At 41.9% G+C, this 20,003-nt stretch overlaps 1 protein-coding gene across 3 annotated transcripts in view; it reads left to right on the plus strand.

The window, feature by feature from the left end:
- Positions 1-1,461: 1,461 nt before the first annotated feature.
- TGFBR2 (transforming growth factor beta receptor 2) overlaps positions 1,462-20,003 on the plus strand; it is a 61,251-nt gene continuing 42,709 nt past the window's right edge. The window contains exons 1-2 of one of the 3 annotated variants that reach the window (XM_071429419.1): positions 1,462-1,687; positions 1,854-2,099. In XM_071429419.1, coding sequence (XP_071285520.1) covers positions 2,006-2,099 — 94 coding nt within the window. In that variant the 5' untranslated portion in view covers positions 1,462-1,687; positions 1,854-2,005. Of the gene's footprint in view, positions 1,688-1,742; positions 2,100-2,239; positions 2,343-20,003 lie in introns of those variants that run through there. The other 2 variants (XM_071429418.1, XM_071429420.1) reach the window with 2 other exon arrangements.

Raw genomic sequence — 20,003 nt, forward strand, 5'->3', positions numbered from 1 at the left:
CCTATATTGGAGAAGAGCCACAGCATTCATGTGAGGGAGAGAGATGCAAGTGAGACAGTGTCAGACTTGCCAAGTCACGCCTGGATCGTGACAGGTTTGAATAGTAATATTAAATCTGTACTTGTTTGCTTTGAAACTTCTTTTTCATCTTGGAAGGTAGACATCAGAAACTAATAGGAGAGTTCAGCACACACAGCCAACTTTCTAAGCAAACAGCAACTCTTTGGCACCTGCAACTTGACAGCTCTGAGGAGAGAGTAGTGTACAGCACACAGTATATACTTGTGGGAGTTGAGAAATGCTTTTGTTTAAGTGGATACTGCAAACACAGCCACCTTCTAGCACAGAACTGGTGCACAGGAACTGATAAGAACACTCCAGTTTGTGCTCAAAGGGGAGTCTGCAACTTTTCTTACCTCTGGAGGGTGGTGACCACCACCTGTTTTAGTGAATCTTGACTATATTAAAAGAGGGTGAGGGAGAGGAAAATGCTCTTGGAGAGAGGTTTATGAGACTTTATACTGTAAACTGAGACTTCATGGTGAAAATATGCATTTAGGGAGTGTTTAAAACTAAATTTACATAAATGCACAATGATTTTTTTTAATGTCTGTTATAGGCCAATTAAATTCTTTATGCAAACATTTCCAAATTCAAACAGAGGTGATCTGGGACATTCAGAGCATGAATTACATATATTCCCCGAGGGCTTAGCCCTCTTTCTGAAATACCCAGATCTGTGTCTCTAACTAATGTTGTAACTGAGACAAAAGCGAATCAACAACGTTGGAACAATCACCCTCAAATTATCCCCATGTACATCAGTTTACCCTTCAATCAATGCTCAGCCATTTAAATTAGGGAGGAAGGAAGACTGTGAGCTGAAAATGGGTCTCAATACAACTGCTGGCTATGCAGTGACTGGATTTATACTGGCAGAGAGCTCAAGCCTTATTCAGGTTCAAAACTGAATGGTTCTTACAGTCTCTAACAAGGCCATGAAAAGCTGGCATCACCAGTGTGATCCTACTCTCTGAATCCTGGGTGCAACTTCCCTCTTGCAGAGAAGACAAAATCTCTGGTAGAAGTTCCTTTGGAGAGGGATGGAGACAAACTTCATTTGTGTTACATACACAGCATTTGAGGTAAAGTAGTGCACAACCAGCCTATTTGGGAGCAAAATAAGCAGCAGGTGGCAAGTTGTTCCAGTCAGCTTGAACATCTGCAAGCTGAGTGCCCAGCTAGTCTGTGTGAATATTTCCTGCTGTTACCCCGACTTTAAACTCCCCTGCTCCCTGCTTTAGTTCATCTGGGGGCTACGTCCTTCTTTCCGAAACCCGTTCTGCAGAGGAGGAAACAGGCTGCTGCAGCAGCATCGTTAAGGTCAGGGATACGGATGCGGGGAGGAGGTCTGCAAAGTCCCCGTGTCCCAAATGACTCGACTGGGTCCTTTTCAACTCGCAGGGAGGGAGTAGTAGCCCTCCGAGCTGGCGGTTTCCTGTCGACCTTGAGGCTCCCTGCAAGGCACGGTGCAGCTCCGGGCGGGTGCCCGTGCCCGGTCCCCGCCTCGGAGGGAGGCAGGCGCAGCCATCCGGGCTGCACGTCGGGGCTGGCCCCGACGCGCTTGTGGTGGGAGAGCCAGACCTGAGAGGGGCTGGCCTCTGGCAGATGATTGACACCAAACTGGGTGAGGTTTCATGTTAAAAGGAAAAAAAAAAAAAAGAAAAAGGAAAGAAAAAGGGCGAGAGCAGGGGAGGGGGTGACTGTGGGAAGGGGGAGAAGGAACTACTGTAAGAGTAAGAAAGTCCTGCCCAGCTGTTTGCGAAGTTTAAGATTTCCTGTTTCCCCTGCAGCGCCGAAGTGAAGTTTCAGTGAGTCACCCGCGGTCCCGAGCAGCGGAGCGGCGCAGCCCCGCTCCCCGCCAGCCTCGCCACCGCCGCCGCGGCCTCCCCGCCGCCCCCGCGCCCCGCCCGCGTCTCGCCGGCCGCGCCGATCCGGCTCCGCGATGACTCCCCGGCTGCCGAGGAGCCTGCGGCGGCTGCTGCTGCGCCTTTCCCTCTGGGTGCTCATGGGCAGCTCGGTACCCGCTCTGCTCCGGGGTAAGTGCGCGCCGGCCCGCGCTGCCGCTTGACAGCTGCCGGGGCCGGAGCGGGGCGGGAGGGGACGGGGGCAGGCGGCGAGGGACAGGCGTCCGCCGCGGGAGGCGGGGGACACGGTTGCTAAGAAAGTTTTGAGGCTGGAAACGTTTCGGGAGGGGGTGAGCGTGTTTGTTGATGGCCCTGCGGGAGAGTAAGCGGGGAAGCAAGGACTGGGAATCTCGGGGTTCCGCGGCCAAAGCTGAGGTCCGTCCGTGGAGGGAATAGCGGGGAGAAAGGAGCGGATTTGGCAGGAAATCAGCCGGGTCTGCTCGGGCCGGAGGAGCCCGGAGAAGGCATCTGGGGGGCTGCCTGCGGCGGCCGTGGGAGGGGCTGCAGGCCCTGCCCGCAGCTGATGCGGCGGCTCCCGCACCTGGTGCGGCCCCGTGTGCAGGGCTGTGCCCGGGCGCGGGCCGGGGGAGCCGCGGCGCCTTGGCAGCGCCCTCCGGCCCGGCCCCGCCGCTCGGCTGGGCACCGGCTGTGTGTGCTGCACCGCCGCTCGGCTGGGCACCGAGTGTGTGTGCTGCACAGCCCCGGCCACACGGCCGGAGTGCCTCGGGTGGCCCTCAGAGAGAGGGCCTGTGCGTGGCCACAGAGCCCGCTGCTGCGCGGGTCTGCACTTGGTTACCAAAACTTGGGTTTCGTGAGAGTTTCTGCTAAGAGCGGAGTTGAGCCGTGGCTGTGAGCAGTTGGACTGAAAAGCACTCATTCCTCCAGCACTGACTGTGCATGTTGTTTGACTCGCTTTAAAAGTGACTATTTATAATCCTTACCCTCCTTCTACCAAGACATCCTTAGATAGGTTTTTGGGGTCTGCAACTTGCAGTATTCTTCATTTCATAATTCATAATATACTATGAGCCTAAAGTTCTGCTGCAAAAACAAGATTCCTGCCCTGAGCAGCCTTCCATCTCTATCCTCCTACCAGTAGTTACCCACATCTGTGAATTAACATCTGTAATATCAAGGTTAGGCCCTAAAGCACATTGCAGAACAATGTGCTTTCTCTCTAAAAGGAGAACAGGAGATTGCAGCAAACTGCATCTGAAATACTTGTGAAGAATTAAGTAGCTTTCTAAGATGTCTTGTAATGGCACATCTAGTTTTTGTCTTCAGGTAAGGTGTGCACACCTGGGCTTCTACAAACTTTGCCCTGGGCCCTCTGATTCTCCTGTCTGGTCCATTCATGGTCAGTAGTCGATCCCAAATTTTGGCAGAAACATGATAACATAAGGTGGATAACTCTTGAATAGCTACTGCCTTTAGCTATGTGCAGTTTTGACTAACTTCATGCTTCATTAACAGCCCTGTCAAAGTCAACAGGTTTTGCATACCTGCAAAGTTACTCATGAAAACTTAGCGCAGAAGAAAAGAACAGTGTAAGAATAAGAGACTGTGGTGTCCCACAACTCAAAGTTATATTAAATTTGAGGTGTGTAGCTTCTTGTTAATTTCTATGTATTTTTCTATAATTTTACATTAGTATAAATCATACTCAACTAGTGATGTCCTTTATTTTGACCCCAGCCTCAAACTTTTGCAGATTCCCATCGCAAAAAACTTTAAATGGAGAAGCTCAGCCTTTGTTAATCTTGTGTTATTTATCATTATACTTTTTTTTCCCCACCCAATCAGTTATAGATAGTCTCAAACTATGGGTCGATTTTTAAAAGCAGGCATGGCTCAAGAGTTTGTTGTTCTTTCTTGTCATAGGTCCAGTGAGGAAAGAGAACATAAACTGGTTACAATTCCAGCATTTTTCATACTCATCTTCATCTACAGCCTACAATAACCAAAACTGAGTAGACCAGTTGTCAGATCATCTATCCCATAGCTCCAAAAGCTGTTTTGATAATCACTGTAGGATTCTATTGTGCCATAGAATTCTGTTATGACAGAAGAGTTGATCAGAAAGCAGCAGTTCTGTGGAGCAGAAAGTGTGAGGTTTGGATGTTGGTAGTTATTTGGCACCAGAATGAAAATTAGAGGTGCCAAATGCTTGGGGGAAAACAAAACAACAACAACAAAAAAAAAGAAAACAAAAAAAAAGAAAACAAAAAATTATTATTTTGTAATAATTCATCACTATAGTGAGGCTGAAAAAAATGGAGATGTATCAGTCTCAGAAGAGCTCAGTTCCCAGGTATGCCTAGTAACTAACCAGATGGCTAGTTAAAAAAGCACCAGGTAAAATTTCATTTTAACATTCTTCACAGCAAAATATTAGACAAGAATGACATGCCCCTAAAGATTCTAGACAAACCCACAAATTCACGAACAGGTTCAATGAGAATTTTCTCCTTTGAAAAAGATACTCTCATGTCCTGTACTACACAGAAGTAATTGACTTTTTTTGCATAGAGTAAAGGGGCAAGGTGTGATTTTTTTGAATGATTTTGAATGATTTATTGAGCATTTTATCAATTAATGGCAGTGCAAAGCAGCAGTTGCCGACGTAAGAAATTGGTGTTAGTGTGTTCAAGTGAATATGAATTTGTAGTTTGTCTTTGGGTGATCATAACCAGAAATTTGTTCCTTGGAATCATCCATGTAATAATTGTTCATCTCTGAACATCAGGAACTTAATATCTCCATTCAGCCAAACTCTATCTGCATTATTGTCTATTTTTTTGAAAGCCATATCAGAGTTAGTTAATTTTATAGTAAGAAAATCCAATTCAGAGCTTCAGATGTTTGCAAAAGGGAAGGAGAGCAAACATCTTGTAACGGGATGGAACATGTTTGTAACAGGATTGAGTCTAAAATGCATTCCTGCCCCCCATTAAAACTGGCATTTTTCCAGGTATTTCAGGAGGGAAGTAGGGATGTATCAGAGATGATATTGCATTTTCTTCTGTTTATGGGGTGTCCTTGAATTGTGAGACTTTTATACGTAAGACTTCAAAAAACACTTTTGTTTACTTGCTATTTTTAGTTCACTGGCATTAACAAGCTTCTCTAATACTCCAGTGGTGAATTCCATATCAGAATGGTTTCTATTAAATAATTATGAGCCAGATCTTAAGCTGCTGCAAATGAATATAGTTCCATTAGCATTAGTAGAGTTATACAGAGTGATAGCGGGTTTCCTGAAACAGTTTCAAAAGTAATTTCAAAAAAAAGGGCAATGAAGTAATTCAGAGTTTTTCATATTCATAGTATTTTTTCACTTATATTTTATAAACACTTACTACTATATGACCTATATTTAGTCAAACAGCATTGCTTCAATAGGAAATACTCCTTTCTGGGATGAATTGTTACAGTTTGAAAGATGGAGCATCCTATAATGGTGCCAAATAAAAGTTGTCATTGTGACAAGGTTAACTCTGAACATAGGAGGAAATATGGTGTCAGGCTCTTACCAGAAGGAAAATTCCTCGTGGTTTGGTTGTGGGGGTTTTTGCAAGTTTTTTTTCAAAGGCTTTTAGAAAGCATTTGCTCTTTTGAGGGAAAAAAAAAAAAAAGAGCAAAATATCACTGTAGCACTAGTTGTTGGAGTTTCCGATGCTTATATTTCCTCTGTAAGATATTTTTAAAGTGATACATTATTGGTTTTTTGGTTGGTTTTTTTTTTTTTTTTTTTTTTTTTGCATTTGTGGCACAGGAACTCTTTTCTCAGTAATGTATGTATGTGCTACATGCACTTTGCTAACATTCACTGCCACTCCTCCGACCTCAGAAGAGCTGTGCCTTACTTCCAGTACTGCCAAAATGAGCAAAACCAACAGGTTGTGCCCAATCTGTTACTCTTGGATCTTGCATAACAGGGTGCATTTATATCAGCTAGGTATGAAACATGCTCTCTCGTGCTGTGACAGATTCTGATGGAAGTGATCGTGCAGTCTCCACCCTGGCTGCCATGGCCACAGTGCAGCCCACAGTGAAAGGCAGGGCTTCCAGCCACCTCCGTGGTCCCAGCAGTGGGGACATGGGCTGCTACAGCCCTGATTTGCCCATGGTTCCCACCGCCCTTCTGGCACCTGACAAACAGAGGAATGAAAGGTGCCCTGAGGCAGGTGGGAGACAGCAGTGTCATTTCCTTTGCCACAGAGGAGTCTTTTGACTCAGGGGAAACACCCAGGTAGGCATATCCCAGGAACATTAGATATTTTGTATGGCCAGAGCCTTGCAAACTCAGTAAAATTGACTGAGGTATCAACCAGTCTCTAAAGATGTTGTAGAGTACAAGGGGTTCCCAGCACAAAGTAGTGGAGAGCCAGTCCTGATATGAAAAAGAAAGTTGGCTGAATCCTAGTCTAAGAGTGAGTGCTGAGATTTTGGGTTACTTAATTGATCTTTAGCCTTAAACTTTGTTGGTATTAGAGAGGTTTTTTGTTTTGTGGGGTTTTTTTTTTCCTATAGGGTAACGGGAAGTGATTTTTAAACCCTTATAAAATGGTTTCAAGACTAAAATAAAAGGCAATGAAAAACTACTTGTGCTTTTCTATGAACTCTTGCTCTGGAAGGTTAAAATAGGCTAAAATAAATCAGAAAGAGTATGTCTTGGCTTTGACAGCCAAAGTCCTTTGGAAGTTTAATTTCACTGGCAGGTGTTGTATTAAGAAACAGCAGAGAAGTTTCTTACTACAGGGGATAGATTGCTTTTACAGCAAGGAGTGGGTGTACACACTGGGACAGGGCAAATGCCACTGTAAGCAATGGGCTGGCACTAAACATCTGCAGAATTGGGTTCTCAGTGACCCAGCTAAATCTTCAACAGTTGTTTTTCATATTATGCCTGCACTCTGGCATAGCAACAGAGCAGCAGCACTGGCACTTGTTGAGTACAACATTTTATATCCTACTGCCTGAAAGAACATGGTTTTAGTTGTGTACAGATGTTTAGGGTAAGATATGTAAAGAGAGCAAATTGCTTCAAACTCCATCCACTAATGGAATCTCATCCAGAGGAGTAGGTAGAACTAACAAATCTCACCAGGAATTGCTTAATTCCATTTTTTTCCTGGTGACAGCATGCTCATCATTTCTATGTGTCCATTAGCTTCTAGAGATTGAAGCAGAATTGAAATTGAAGCATGTTGTAAGGGCCCTGCCCAGCAGTTCATATAGGCTCCTGTCAGCTTGTTTGCATTGCTGCAAAGCTTTAGCAACTGTTCTAGATTTTAAGAAACGATAACATTAGCAGTTTCAGGGGAAGTACTAGTTGCTGATTTGTCCATGTTCATGCATATTTTTTTTAATATGCCATTTCCTTGCTCTTTCTCTTGCTGTGAATGCCATTGTAGTTGTTACAGCTGGAACTACCTGTCCTTTTTTCATATGGGTTTTAAAGCCTTTTCACCTCTGGGAAGATCGTCTCAGGCAGAAATAGTTTTCCCTTGCTCAAACAACTGGTATTTAGCAAGAACTTCCTGCTGGCATTCATCCCTGAGTTAATCTGGTTGGAATTACAGCTGGTTGAGAGTTTTTGACACTGTTTTTCATGGGAAAATGCTGATTTGTCAAAACTGAGACAATTTGTGGAAATGTACCAGTTTCTATTAAACTTTCATCAGGAAACATTTCCTTTTTTTTTTTTTTTGTTTGTTTCTTCCCTAGTCCACAGTGGAATTTCTGATATAGAAAGATAAAAAAATAATCATTAATCAATAATTAGACAAAATACTGGTCAATGGAAGATAGGTGGGATTAAGTGCATGGCCATTACTCAAAAAATGCACGTTTGAAACTGGAGCTCCCCCTATCCACTCTCCCCAGCATGTTGGAGGGCTGTCACTCTCACTGGGCATGCATATATAGACATCCCCGTATCATCTAACACCTCAAATGATTTTGGTTTCACTCTGTTGTGTATATGAGAATGTATGAAATGTTGAAGCACTTTGTGTGGCAGGAAAAATATTCCCCTGACAGCGTTTTTCAGGTTGACCTGTAGCCTTGTGTTCATTGGTTCCTTATTGGGTGGGAATGGAAGGGCTCTGAATGGCTTGAGTCTTCTAGTCTTTGTTTCATATCATAATAACAAACTGTATTCAGAAATTTGTGTCATGCAAAGGAACCACAATTTTGATTATTAACAGTCCTGTTAGTCTGACTCCAGGATTCCAATTCTCTGCTCACCCAGAGCAGTGTTTTGGCAAAAATTGGACTGAAATTAATAGATTTCAGGAGCAGGTAGAGGAGTCTGCTTCCTCACACTTAAAGCATGCTTCAGTTGACAACCCAGCAGTTACATCCCTACAGTGACAGCTGGGATTAACACTGTGCCTTTCCAATGGCAATCTGAAACCAGAGGTATTAGAAAGCTGCCTTCTGTTCCTACTCTCTTCTGTTTGTACCCAAGCACTTCAGTCCACACCCTCAAATGAGCTGTTTCCCTGTTCTCTTAAGTAGATACCTGAGGTTTTAAGGTAAAAAAGAAAGATTTATAAAGCAGCCAAAGCTATACGTTTAGCAAGTGATTTGCAAGTCACACCACATTCTTTAAAGTGTGTTTATAGTTACCAGTAACACAAGTTTGGAAGATCAATTTTGCCCTCTCTGCAGCTGATCAGTTTTTCCAAAACATTGCATTGGTATTCCCATGGGCTTTGTTTAATGCAGCATTAAAGCTCAGTTAAAAAAACTGGTCTATGCAGGGGACATTAGAAAATGCAGATTTGTTCCCAAGGTCATGGTGGCTCTGTCAGGGCTTAGAGACTTTCTTCTGTGAATTTAAACAGTACACCCAGAGAGCAGCAGGAAGGTCTCACAGTTCTATTCCTCGGAGCAACATTTTGCAAGTAAAGACCCGAGCGTGGTTCTTACGTGCCTGGGGCACTTTAACAGGTCCCTTTAAAAACTAGCATTGTGCAAGTGGAGCGCGTGCAGCCAGGCTGTCAGCTGGCATAAATCAGCTTCCTCTGTTCAAGCCGAGGAACCTGCCCTGATTTATACCAGCTGGCAGAATCTGGCTACAGAATAAATAATAGGCAACTGTATGTTATGAGGCTGTAATTCCCTCGAGGGGGCTTTTGTGGTATCAGTCTTACAGGAGCCAGAGTGATCTGGTTCTCTTTCTTGGAGCTAGAGAGTAATTTGACTGCAGTTTTTTGAAGTCCTCAGAACATTAAGAATGGGAGATTTCAGAAAGAGAATGCTTCCGAACTTCTTGTAAGGTATCATTAAGGATTTTTGCCCAGGAAGAGTCATGGTAGGGGAATTTGGGAGGATGCAGATGAATTGATGTGGGATAGGTAGTCCCAAAAAAGATAAATATGTAAGAATGATGATTTCTCATCATGACCAGGACTTTCCTTTAAAAACACTTGTGTGCATTTCCTAAGATGTATGAAAACTGATGCTCCCTCATCACTGATAAGCTTCTAGTGCTGGTGTAGTTAATAAGGAAGAAAAGTGGAGAATGTGAAATGAGGCCTAAAGAACAAATGCCTTCTCAGAATGTGGATGTGGTTTTTAATTTTGTTTAACATTTTACCCAGAAGGATCATAAGTGAGCTGGTACTCAGTTTATTGACTTAGCAAGAAAAGGGGTTTCAGTTAGATTTATCAAGTGTTGACCTGTAATTCTCCTGGATCTAAATATTTTAGATCTGCTTCCTCACACTTAAAGCATGCAGGTAAGCCATGTGAGATGCAGGTAAGCCATCTCCCTCCAGTTTTAATCCTGCTATGGATTCTGCAGCCCAGAATGGGATTAAGTTCATCATGCCTATACATCACCTGTTGGCATGGTTCGATGGTGCCTGGGGCTTTTGGATGATAATGTGGCAATTTTGTAGATTTCATCTCACTAACTAATATAAGCACATCTTTAATGTTGCTGTACAAGGGGCCAAACTTTGAAGCAGACCACAGATGATTAGTAATGGGTTATCTCTTCTGGTTATTTTCAGAGAAGAAAGCAGAAGCAGCTATCCAGGATGTGTGTCTTGAGATACTGATCTGATCCCTGAGCCTAATTAGCAGCTTAGATACTGCTGAAAACTTGTTATCTAAAGTTGCAGTACATCAGTGGTTCGGATAGCACCGCTTGGGCAACAATTTAAGACAGGCCTTAGTTCTCAAAGGAAGATTAAATTTCTTACCATTTTGGCTGCCCTTCTGATTTTAGCATTACCAAGCTGTCCTGACCAACTTCCATATGCTTTGGGAGCTTTGTGGCTGGAGCAAATGTGAAGTCATAGTTACATCAGGACTCAGCATACCTTCAAGTACTGCAGCCAGCAGTGTATGTGAATAACTTTTGGCCACTGAAGTCTGTGCTTGGGGAAATAGGATAGATGTAACTACATCTTTTTCCTTTCCCAGCTTTTTTCCTCCACCTGTCTAGTCTCTTAAAATATTCCTTCTTTATGCACTTCTTTTTGCACTGTGCAAATTCAGGATCCACTTGGGCTGCTCTGCTCTCAGCTCTGTAGCTATCTTAAGCTTTCCTTTAACATGACTGGGTAGTGATTTCAGAGTGTTCCATTCTTCTTGAGAAACTTACAGAAAGGGTGCAGGAAGTAAAGAGTAAATCTTTGTGTGTTTCACTAATGGGAGACGTTTCATGAGATTTTGAAAAATTTTGAACAATCTGCAGTCAGAAACCAATGGAGAAGAGCTGTCATTTGCAGGTGGTGGTTGATCTTTTATTCCCTTTGACCAGTTCTCCCCACCAGCATGCAGCAATTACCCTTCTCATTTGTCTCTGGCATACAAGGGGATCTGTGATTCTGCAGTGACCGTGCTGTGGCAGGAGGCCAGCTGCCCTGCTGTGTACCTTCTACCTCGCCACAGCTCCTATTACCAATTTTCACGGTTGCCTTGCCTCCTTTTCCTACAGTGGTTAGAGCTTTTGCCCTGAAAGTGGGAGACCCATGGTCATGTCACTCCTCAGCCTGAGAGTATCTAAACTCCATCAATGAAAGGCTCTAGAATGAAGGATCCTTGCTGGCTGAGACAGGGGAAGGCTTTAGAGGCAGCACTTTGCAGAAAAAGGGTTGACATGTGTGTGGGTGGTCCCCCAAAGCATGTCACAGGAGAAGAAAGCCTGTTCCCTGATGGATTCATTCATTATTCCAGCCCCTGCAGGGTGACTGATATTCTCTCCAGGGAGTTCACAGGACAACAAAGAGACACTCTACATACAGAATCTTTTTTCCTTTCTAAACTGAAAACAACCATTTCTCATCCTCATGAAAAGATCAGAGGGGACCATGTAATAGTCATGACTTCATAAGCTTCTTTATTTAAGCCTTCACAAAGTAACTAGGTCAGCAATACATGCTTCTGGGCTATTGAATTTCCCTTCTTCCCTTCAGTCTATTCTTCCATTTCCTCACCCAGCTTTACCACAAGGGAATGCCTTAAGTCAAAAATCTGGGAAGCTGATCCTTTTATTGCATTTGTACTATTCTCATCTGGCAAGTACAGTGCCAGGCCATGAGGCTTTCAGAGCTATCATAACCCAAGTTTGCATGTAAACAGGAATACCACACTGTCTGGTTGTAACTAAGGCCATTTCTGCTCTCTCTTTGCTCTGGATAATAGGTATAGGAAGATATTCAGCAGGAAGAGTAACTCTTCTGGAAAAGAAAATACAACCAAAATGTGTTTCCTTTTTTTGTTTTTCTTTCTCCATCAGCTTATTGCTCACACATTCCTTACTTGTCACATTTTACACTTTTGCCTTAAGGTTTCTGGCTGGCTGGGGGCTTTGCTGTTCTCACTTTTCCCTGACGCCACACTGGCATGATGAATATTTATTAGTGCAGGAGCAGCCTAGGGATTCTTATACATATATGTCTCCTGATTTTAATGTTTGTGAAGGAAAATAAAAATGTGATTCCAGCTAAATCACCAATATTCAGGAACTGGGGTTCAGAATGAAGAATCTGGCATATCCTGTTATTTAAAAAAATATGCACTTGACCCTAAACAATTTCAAAGTACCTGTATTAGACATGAAAGTTCATCCTGTACAGACTGGAAAGGATTAGAGGCTCCTTATTTCACATGGGAGAAGGAGACAAGGTGACTTACAACTAAGAACAACTTTTGCATCTAAGCCTATGCTTAAAGCAGTGAACTAGGAAATGAGAAGCCTCTTAGTCTTTAGAGACTCAAACACAGATTTCCAGCTTCCCATGATTTCATCCATTGTATTTTTGAGGCTACCATTAAACTTCAGTACAATCATTTATATTAGTATTTCCACAGTTTCAAGTTGTGTTGCTTAATATGTGGGAAAAAGTAATGCAATGATGTGTTAATTACAGTTTCTATAGACAATTCTAGAAGTTGTGGGAAATGAACAGAGATTGTTTCAACACTTGTCTATTGTGATTGGGAAACTGAGGTTCAAAGAGAGTCATAACCCCTGTTCTTTCTCTACAGAAATTCTGGATTAAATTTAGAGCATCCAGAAATTCTCAACAGTCTCAAACACCCTGTCAAGTTCAATAATATATTAGCACTTTTTTCCTCCCCTATTTTTCCTGGTTAAGAGGCTGTGTGCCAGGAGCTTGGTGAGGCACACATGGAAACTTTGGTAACTTGCTTCTGTTTGACAACCAAAGGCCTAACTTTTCTCTCAGCTGTCCACATATATATTATTAATGGTTCAGCCAATTTGCACATTCCCAAACCAGGTTTTTTTCTTCTGGTGGCTTATAGTGTGATTATCAGGCATGTACCTACTAGTGGTTTGAAGGCAGAAACTTACTGGCCTTCTCATGGGTAAAGGTGGGTAGCAAATGCTAGAAGCAAACCACTAATTATTTGAAGTAACTTACTCTTGAAAGCTAATGACAAGGCACATTTACCACTATCATAACCACATGCCTAGAAATAGAAAGCACTGACACCTGCTTTTCCAAGCTGTTGATTGGCATGAGTACGTAGACTGCCCATATAATCATCACTTTTCCCTTTAAAAAGTGGATTTTGATTTAAGTTTCTACTGTGCTTTTGGAAATGAGATATAGTTTGCTTTTACCAGGGCATCAATTTCTACTCTATTGTCCTTAGCCTGCAGTGGGTAAGGAAGGAGGGGAGGTACTGTTTGTTTGGAACCATGTTGTCTTTTTTGCATTTTCAGGTGAGAGTTTAGTGTTAATAATTTCCTGCTTTTTCAACATGATGGATTGTTGTGGTTTTGGGCATAGGAAGAGCTAAAGAATTAGGAATAGTACCCACAGCTGCTGTTCTCTGGCTGAATATGAGATATGGTTGGTCAGATTGGTCAGATATGCAGACACTTTGCCATGCCTTGTTAAGTTACCATAAATAACATAAACACCACTAACTGGGATAATTTGCCTTAAGGCACAATTAAGGTAGTGCAACCTGGCTGAATCTGCTCTGCCTACATAGCTGTAGGTAGCAGAGCTCAAGTGGAAGTTTGCTGCAGTTAGTTGGTGGAAAATAGGGTCTTAAGCTGTGCTAACTTGATACTTTAGACTCCAAGGGGGACGATATTTTGAAAGGTGATAAAGCATCCGTTCTGAAAAATGGAAGCTGTAGGTGAATGAAACCACCCCAGACACAAGGGGTGCATTTTTAGCAAATGGGATACTTTCATTATTAGAGTATGGCCAAGACATGTGATGGACTTTCCAGTGTGAATCTCTAAATTAAGACAGGGTTTGGCTTGTTAAACACATACCCAGGTAAGTTAGGGCTTTGCAAAACTAGCTGGGTGGAATGGCTTCACTTTCAGAAGGCCAGTCTGGGAATACCATCCATAGAGTCATAGAGCTCTTGCAATCTTTGACTCTTTGATGCAGCAGGTTTCCACCTCCAGGCTGGTATCACTCACATCCCTCTCAGAATTAAGACTAGCATCTCCAAAAGTAGCAAAACAGTTAAACTGCTCTGCTAACTAATGTTGTGCAGGGATATTTCAAATATGCATGAGTTATAAAATTTTACATCCAAGGAATTTAAAAAATGTCTCTACTGCTGTGGAACACTTTCCTCTGGTATAGTCTAAGCTATTACTGTATTGGGAAAGCTTGGAATTGTTTTGCCTTATGAGAGCACTTTTAAAAACAAACTGTGTTCTACATGAGTGCAGTGTTTGTGAGAAATGCCAAAGTGACAGGTTTAGAGAATGAGCTGCCCATGTCACTGAGCAGTTTTGCCTGAAACCATAACAAAGTATGTAACTGGCTGGTGGTGTTTAAAGGATGCTGAGTGGCTCGGCTGCTATGACCATGTTATGCACAGCTTCCTCAATGACAGTTGTTGAAATAGTATTTTCATGATGTAATTATTAATCCACTTGGCATTTGATTAAAAAGATCAAGGCATTTCATAGAAGCCCTTAGACATCCTGCAGACTCCAACTGATTTGTACAGTTGAATAAGTGCCCTCCAGATTAAGGATGATGATGACCAATATCCAGAAACATTTGATGGCTCTAAAATATTAAACATCAATGAGTATAAGTTGACATAGCAACACTCAAAATCACTGCATCTGGTGAAGATCTTATCCTATTAAATTTAACTCATATATGTGACAATAAACATCTTCTGTCCTGCAGTAGCAGGAACGTTATGTAGTAGCAGAGGAACATAATGCCAGAAATGAACTGCACTGGTTAAAAATTTATCAAGTGTCATTATATATTGCTTTTCACAGTTCTTAGTTGTTAGGAAAAAAAAATGATTGAAGTAATTGGATGAAGTTTGAGGTATTCAGATGAAAATTGAGAGGTAGTGGTAGGTTCTGAGCTGCTGCTTGGCACACTTGCTCTTGTGATTCTGTCTTATCTCTTCCCAGCTTTCTCTTCAATAGAAGGAATTGTTTCTTAGAGACTTAAATTAGTCTTTTCTTTGAAATGTTTCTTTTAAACAAGCTTGCAAGTGTATATGCTGTCTTGGAGTCCTGGTGAAAGATTATGATCTTAAGAATTACTGAAGAGATAGCTGGAGGACTGAAATAGTGGATTTAGAGTAAGCAATTATTACGTAAAGCAACTGGGAGGGGAAAACCCTGGAAATCCAACTTGATGTGTAAATTTCAAATTTACAGTTATATTCTGCCTCATAATAAATGAAGTGTAAGAGCCTGCAGTCCCTCACATATCTTCAGGCAGGTAGACTAAACATTTTAGATTGGCAAGTCCCTTCCTGCTGAGCAGCACCTAATGTGGGAATGTCCTCCCCTTACATTGTAATGCAAGCCCTGGTAGGGGCTGGGTGCTGCAAGCAGTGAGTAATGTGTTGTTGTATGGAATGAGAAGTGTATTCCTACATGCAGGTCTTTTAGTATCGCAGTTAATTTTTTTTTAATGTGGGTGGACCATGCACTCATATAGAGGCAAGTGTCCTTAAAATGTCCTTAAAAACTCAGTTTTATAATATAGTGAATGAATTCTCTCTGCATGTGATTTAGAAGTAATGGCAAAGATAAGGACCTTTCAGTGAAGTTTTAAGAGAGGTATTTACAGGTGAAACACCTATTTATTTCAGAATGGGCAGGTTTCACTCATGGCTTTTATTTTCCTTTAAGCTCGGTAAAATTTCAGCCTCAGATAGAAATGAAGAAGCTGATCATTCATGCCCTTATTTCAGCAGAGTGGTATTTCCAGCTAGTGATTCACAGTCTCAGAGGTAATGGGGGGAGTAATTTGCAAATGCATGAAAAGGAGCAGCTAATACCTGGAGATATGTTAGCAAATTTATCTCTGGCAGACAAAGGAGATGCTGCTTTGTTGAGGGAGATAGTTCTTTACCAAGAAATCTGATAACTCAATAACAGTGTGCCACAGCAGTAGGGTCTTTGCAACAGAAGTCTGAAAAAGAAAGTTTTCCTAAGGTTGAATATCATTAGAAGTGTGTAGTTTTATGCATATGCCCTTTTCTCAATACTCAGTATATAATTCCCATTAATAGTTGTGGCAGTTAGATGCATCTATCAAGATAGCATGTCCCCAGGGTATTGAATTCTATTATTCTGCTTCTTTGCATGTAACTTGACAGAGACAAATATAACCATCCAAGCTACTGAATTTGAGAAGGATGTGTATTTTTCTTCAAAGCTATTCAAAGTGAATCTACTCCTAGGGGATTACATTTGTGTCTAACTTTTCTCTGATTTACTATTTTAGCTGAGCTGATAGATTATGAAAGAGAGTAATTTCTTTTTAATACTGTTTTCCTGAATCTGTCATTCAAAACTTGCTGTGTGGGGACAGAATGGTTCATAAGCACCATTTTCCTGAAGGAAAATGGCTTCTCACAGTAAAAAGGAGCTCTGAACAGAGCTTCCGCATAAACATGTTTGCCCATCAGTAGCTGACAGAGGAGCCTCTGTGTGTGTGTTAAGGATGTGGACTTGTTAAATGAGTCTTCTTATTTGGAAACAGTTTTTCAAATAGACTAGCAATAATACTCAGTTCTAGAGTAAGAAATTGCATAGAATTCTGTCTTATCATAATGGGTAGATTATATTGTAAACTAGTACCGTAATAGCATCCTCTAGTCATGGACTGTGCCTTAACTTAAATTCCAGATCTCTCAAATATTCCTCAAGTTCGGGGGTCTTCAAAAACCTAAATAAAATCAGGTCTTTCATGCTGCTTACATTAGTAAGTTGTCTTTTTACATTAAGCTTAAACCAAAATCCCCAGGTAACAATTTTAGAATTGTTACTACAATTTTTGCATGCATAACATCCTTGGTTTTGTTTTGTTTTCTTGTTTGTTCATTAATGGCTGGAGGGACAGATAGTGGCAGTGAATTCACTTTAAAAAAATCCCACTAATATCCTCCTTTTATCTGGAAAAACAAATATTTATAAATCCCTCTGATTTATGTAGCTGTGTAACGATTGCAAGTTTGAAAGAACAGTTGTCTGGTTAATCCATTTAAATGCTTATTTTGATTGGGCAGCTGTGAGCTTTTGTGTGCACACTGCTTCTCCCCACACTTACTGGAGTGTTACAAAATACCACAGAAATTCTGGTTTGGTTCAGCAGCAACCAGTGCACACACAGGGTTTTCTGTTGTGCAGGTAGAGACTCTTGCCATGAAGACCTCATCCTTGTTTAAGGTGGCCTCAGGAGCTGTGGCTGAAGCCAGTTTGCTCTGTCAGCTCCAATCCTGGCTGTCCAGGTTGCTGAGATCATGCCTGAAGAATGTGGGTTCTGGTTGGAGGCCCAAAGCACCCCCTAACTCACAGCTGGCACAAAAGGTGCATTTGTGAAGGGCCAGTGCAGAGGCTCACTACGGAGCTGGGTGTGGAAAAAGAGTGAGAAACTTCTGTTCAAACATCTCTGCCTAGGTAAGATTAGAACACTGAATGGCAGGCCTGCTATTTGTGTGCTCCAAACCATGCCATTGGACACAAAATCCTTTTATGTCTTGCTCATGCTATTTCTGCCCCTTGTGCTTCATAATTCTGCAGTGTTTCCTACTTGTAAATGTGATGCTTAAACTGATACTTGAACAGATGCAGCCCATTCCAATTACTGTATTATATTTTAAGATTGCTTTTGATTTACTTTTTTTTTATAAATCCCAAATCCATTATTTGAGTTTGGCTTTGTTTGACTAAAGTTTGTTCGTTGGTCCACAGGCTCTTGATTCCAGTTTAGAGGAAGGAATTGTAGTCAGAAGCAGGATATTTGAAATGAGAGATACAAGTTGCAGTTCAGCAGAAGTTTCAGAACAGAAGGTAAAACTTTTGTCTGGTTTTACAGAGTGTTTTCCCAGACTTGTGCCGGTTTCAGGTAAATATTCATCACACTTTTCCCCTGAAACAAAGCAGAATTGGGGTGACTGGTTGAATTTTATTTTTTGTGTTCACATTACAGAACTGCAGCAAAATCAAATGTTTCACGACAGACAGAGGATATATGTGCTTCACATACTCTCTGTCCCTTTAATATCCTTCCTCTTGAAAAAATTGAATTCTAAAAACAAGACTGTTCTGACTCTTCCATTATCCTGTGAAGAGGAGGCATCTGATAGATCTCTGTACTGCTGAAGAAACAGTCACAGAGAGTGACTATCTTCTCAAGTCACCTGTCTTCTCAAATACATCCTGTCAAATGTTAACTTGAGGCACTGAAAGTCCTTTTTCTATACTTCAAAATTAAAATAACCTCGAATCCACTTTTACAGTGGTTTTAAACAACTATGAGGCCTGAGGTGCTTCTGCAGAAATGTCTGGGAAGAAACATCAGTCCTTGGAATGCTCCCCAAAGCATCATAAGCCATGCTGATGAGTCCTAAGCAAATCCCATCTGCTCTTGCAGTGATGATGCCTGGCAGAAAAGACTAACTGCAGAGCCCCTGTTTCCTCTCCTGGAAGGGCTGTGACATCTGTCTCAGGGTATGTAACATTTGAAAGCAGACTGTGGGTTGGAGACAGCAGCAGAAGGCAGGTCTCCCATGTCCCTGGCATGTTGGGCAGCCTGACCTTTCCCCAGAAGTAGCTCCAGCCATAGATCCACTAAGACTTTTCTCTGCCCTTGCTGCTGCCGCTGAAATATGCAGTTTTTCCTTTCCCCAGCTGTGGGTTGCCACTCCTCATACCACATTCTTCATTGTGTTTGTGTTGTCAGATAGATGTCTAGACTGGAGAGCTCTTCTGGGTCAGGCTGGCCTTTGGAGGGGGAGGGAGGTGTAGTAAGGTGTGGTCTGATTCCTCTGGGAGGCAGGAGAAAGTGCCGTGAGGGGTGTGAACAAATAACGAGCAGGGGTGCGTGACTGACGTTTTTTTCAAAATTCTTTGTGCAGATATTCCTCTATAGCCTCACTAGAGAGACAGGAAGAAAAAAGGAAAAAGGGAAGATCTGTTGTGTTCACAATGCTTTGGAAACAAATTTGTAATTTTTCTGAAAAATGGTCTGAGGATTTCTCCATGAGGCAGACAATTGTTGTTCTCAAAATATGCTGTTTCTTTGCATCAGAAAGGAACATGAAAATGAAGATGTCAGACGTGTGTATGAGCAGGCCTTTGCAGTGGCATCCCTGAGGGAGGGATCTGATGAGGGCTCTGTAAAGCTACATGTGGCAGGAGCCTTTCAAAAGGGAAGATGAATATGGCTTTCTGACTTCTAAACCTGTCAGGAAAGTGTGTGTCAGTAGTTTTTAGGGCATACTAGTAAAGCTAATAAAAAATGAGAATTAAAAGTATAAAATGGCAAATACAGGAGTGATACCTTTTCTGATTCACCGAGCAACCTGGCTGTATCAAAGGGAACCTGTGGGAGTCAGACATAGCTTTGAATTTCCTGTTTTGTGTGATTTGTCACAGTCTTTATGTCTGTGCTTCATTTTCACTACTTTAAAAAGCAAGCAGAAGTCTTCTCCCAAACTAACGTATTCTCATAACCTTTCCTGGAGGTAGGTCTCTGAGACCAGAGAGGGTTTGGAAGTGCCTGCCAGTCTTCTGAGTGAACAAACAGGATTAATAAATATCTGCCCACCTGTATTAACTCTTGGCAAGCCATGGCAGCTTCTAGTTAGTATTTTCACAGTTCCCTCTGTTTTAATCTTAGTGTGCTCTTTTGAATACAGTAGAGGATATACATTTTGCAGGAGTTTAGCTGTAGCAAGGGTTAACTAGAGAGAGTTAACTGTAGTTTCAGCAGAAAGATTTGGCTTTTTGCCACCTGATTTTCTGTATGCTGCCAGTGTAGAGAACAGTCTTCAAATAATTTCCATTTTGCATTTGGAAGAGATTATTTTCTGCTATCTATCCAGCCTTCCTTATTACTGCTGAAAATGCTGCAGATAGATAATCAAGTTACACAAAAGCTTTTTTCACACACGGAATTCAGACCTCTTGAGCTTATAGCTGATTTTAAAGGAATTGAATAAACCACAACAACTTTATGTGTGGTAAGTCTCAAATTTGAGTCTGACTAGACTTGTTCCTAATACAACCTGTACTGAGGAAAC

The sequence above is a fragment of the Agelaius tricolor genome, unplaced genomic scaffold (assembly GCF_023055355.1).
Source record: "Agelaius tricolor isolate 1412-34295 unplaced genomic scaffold, bAgeTri1.0.p SCAF_6, whole genome shotgun sequence".
Taxonomy (NCBI): Eukaryota; Metazoa; Chordata; class Aves; order Passeriformes; family Icteridae; genus Agelaius; species Agelaius tricolor.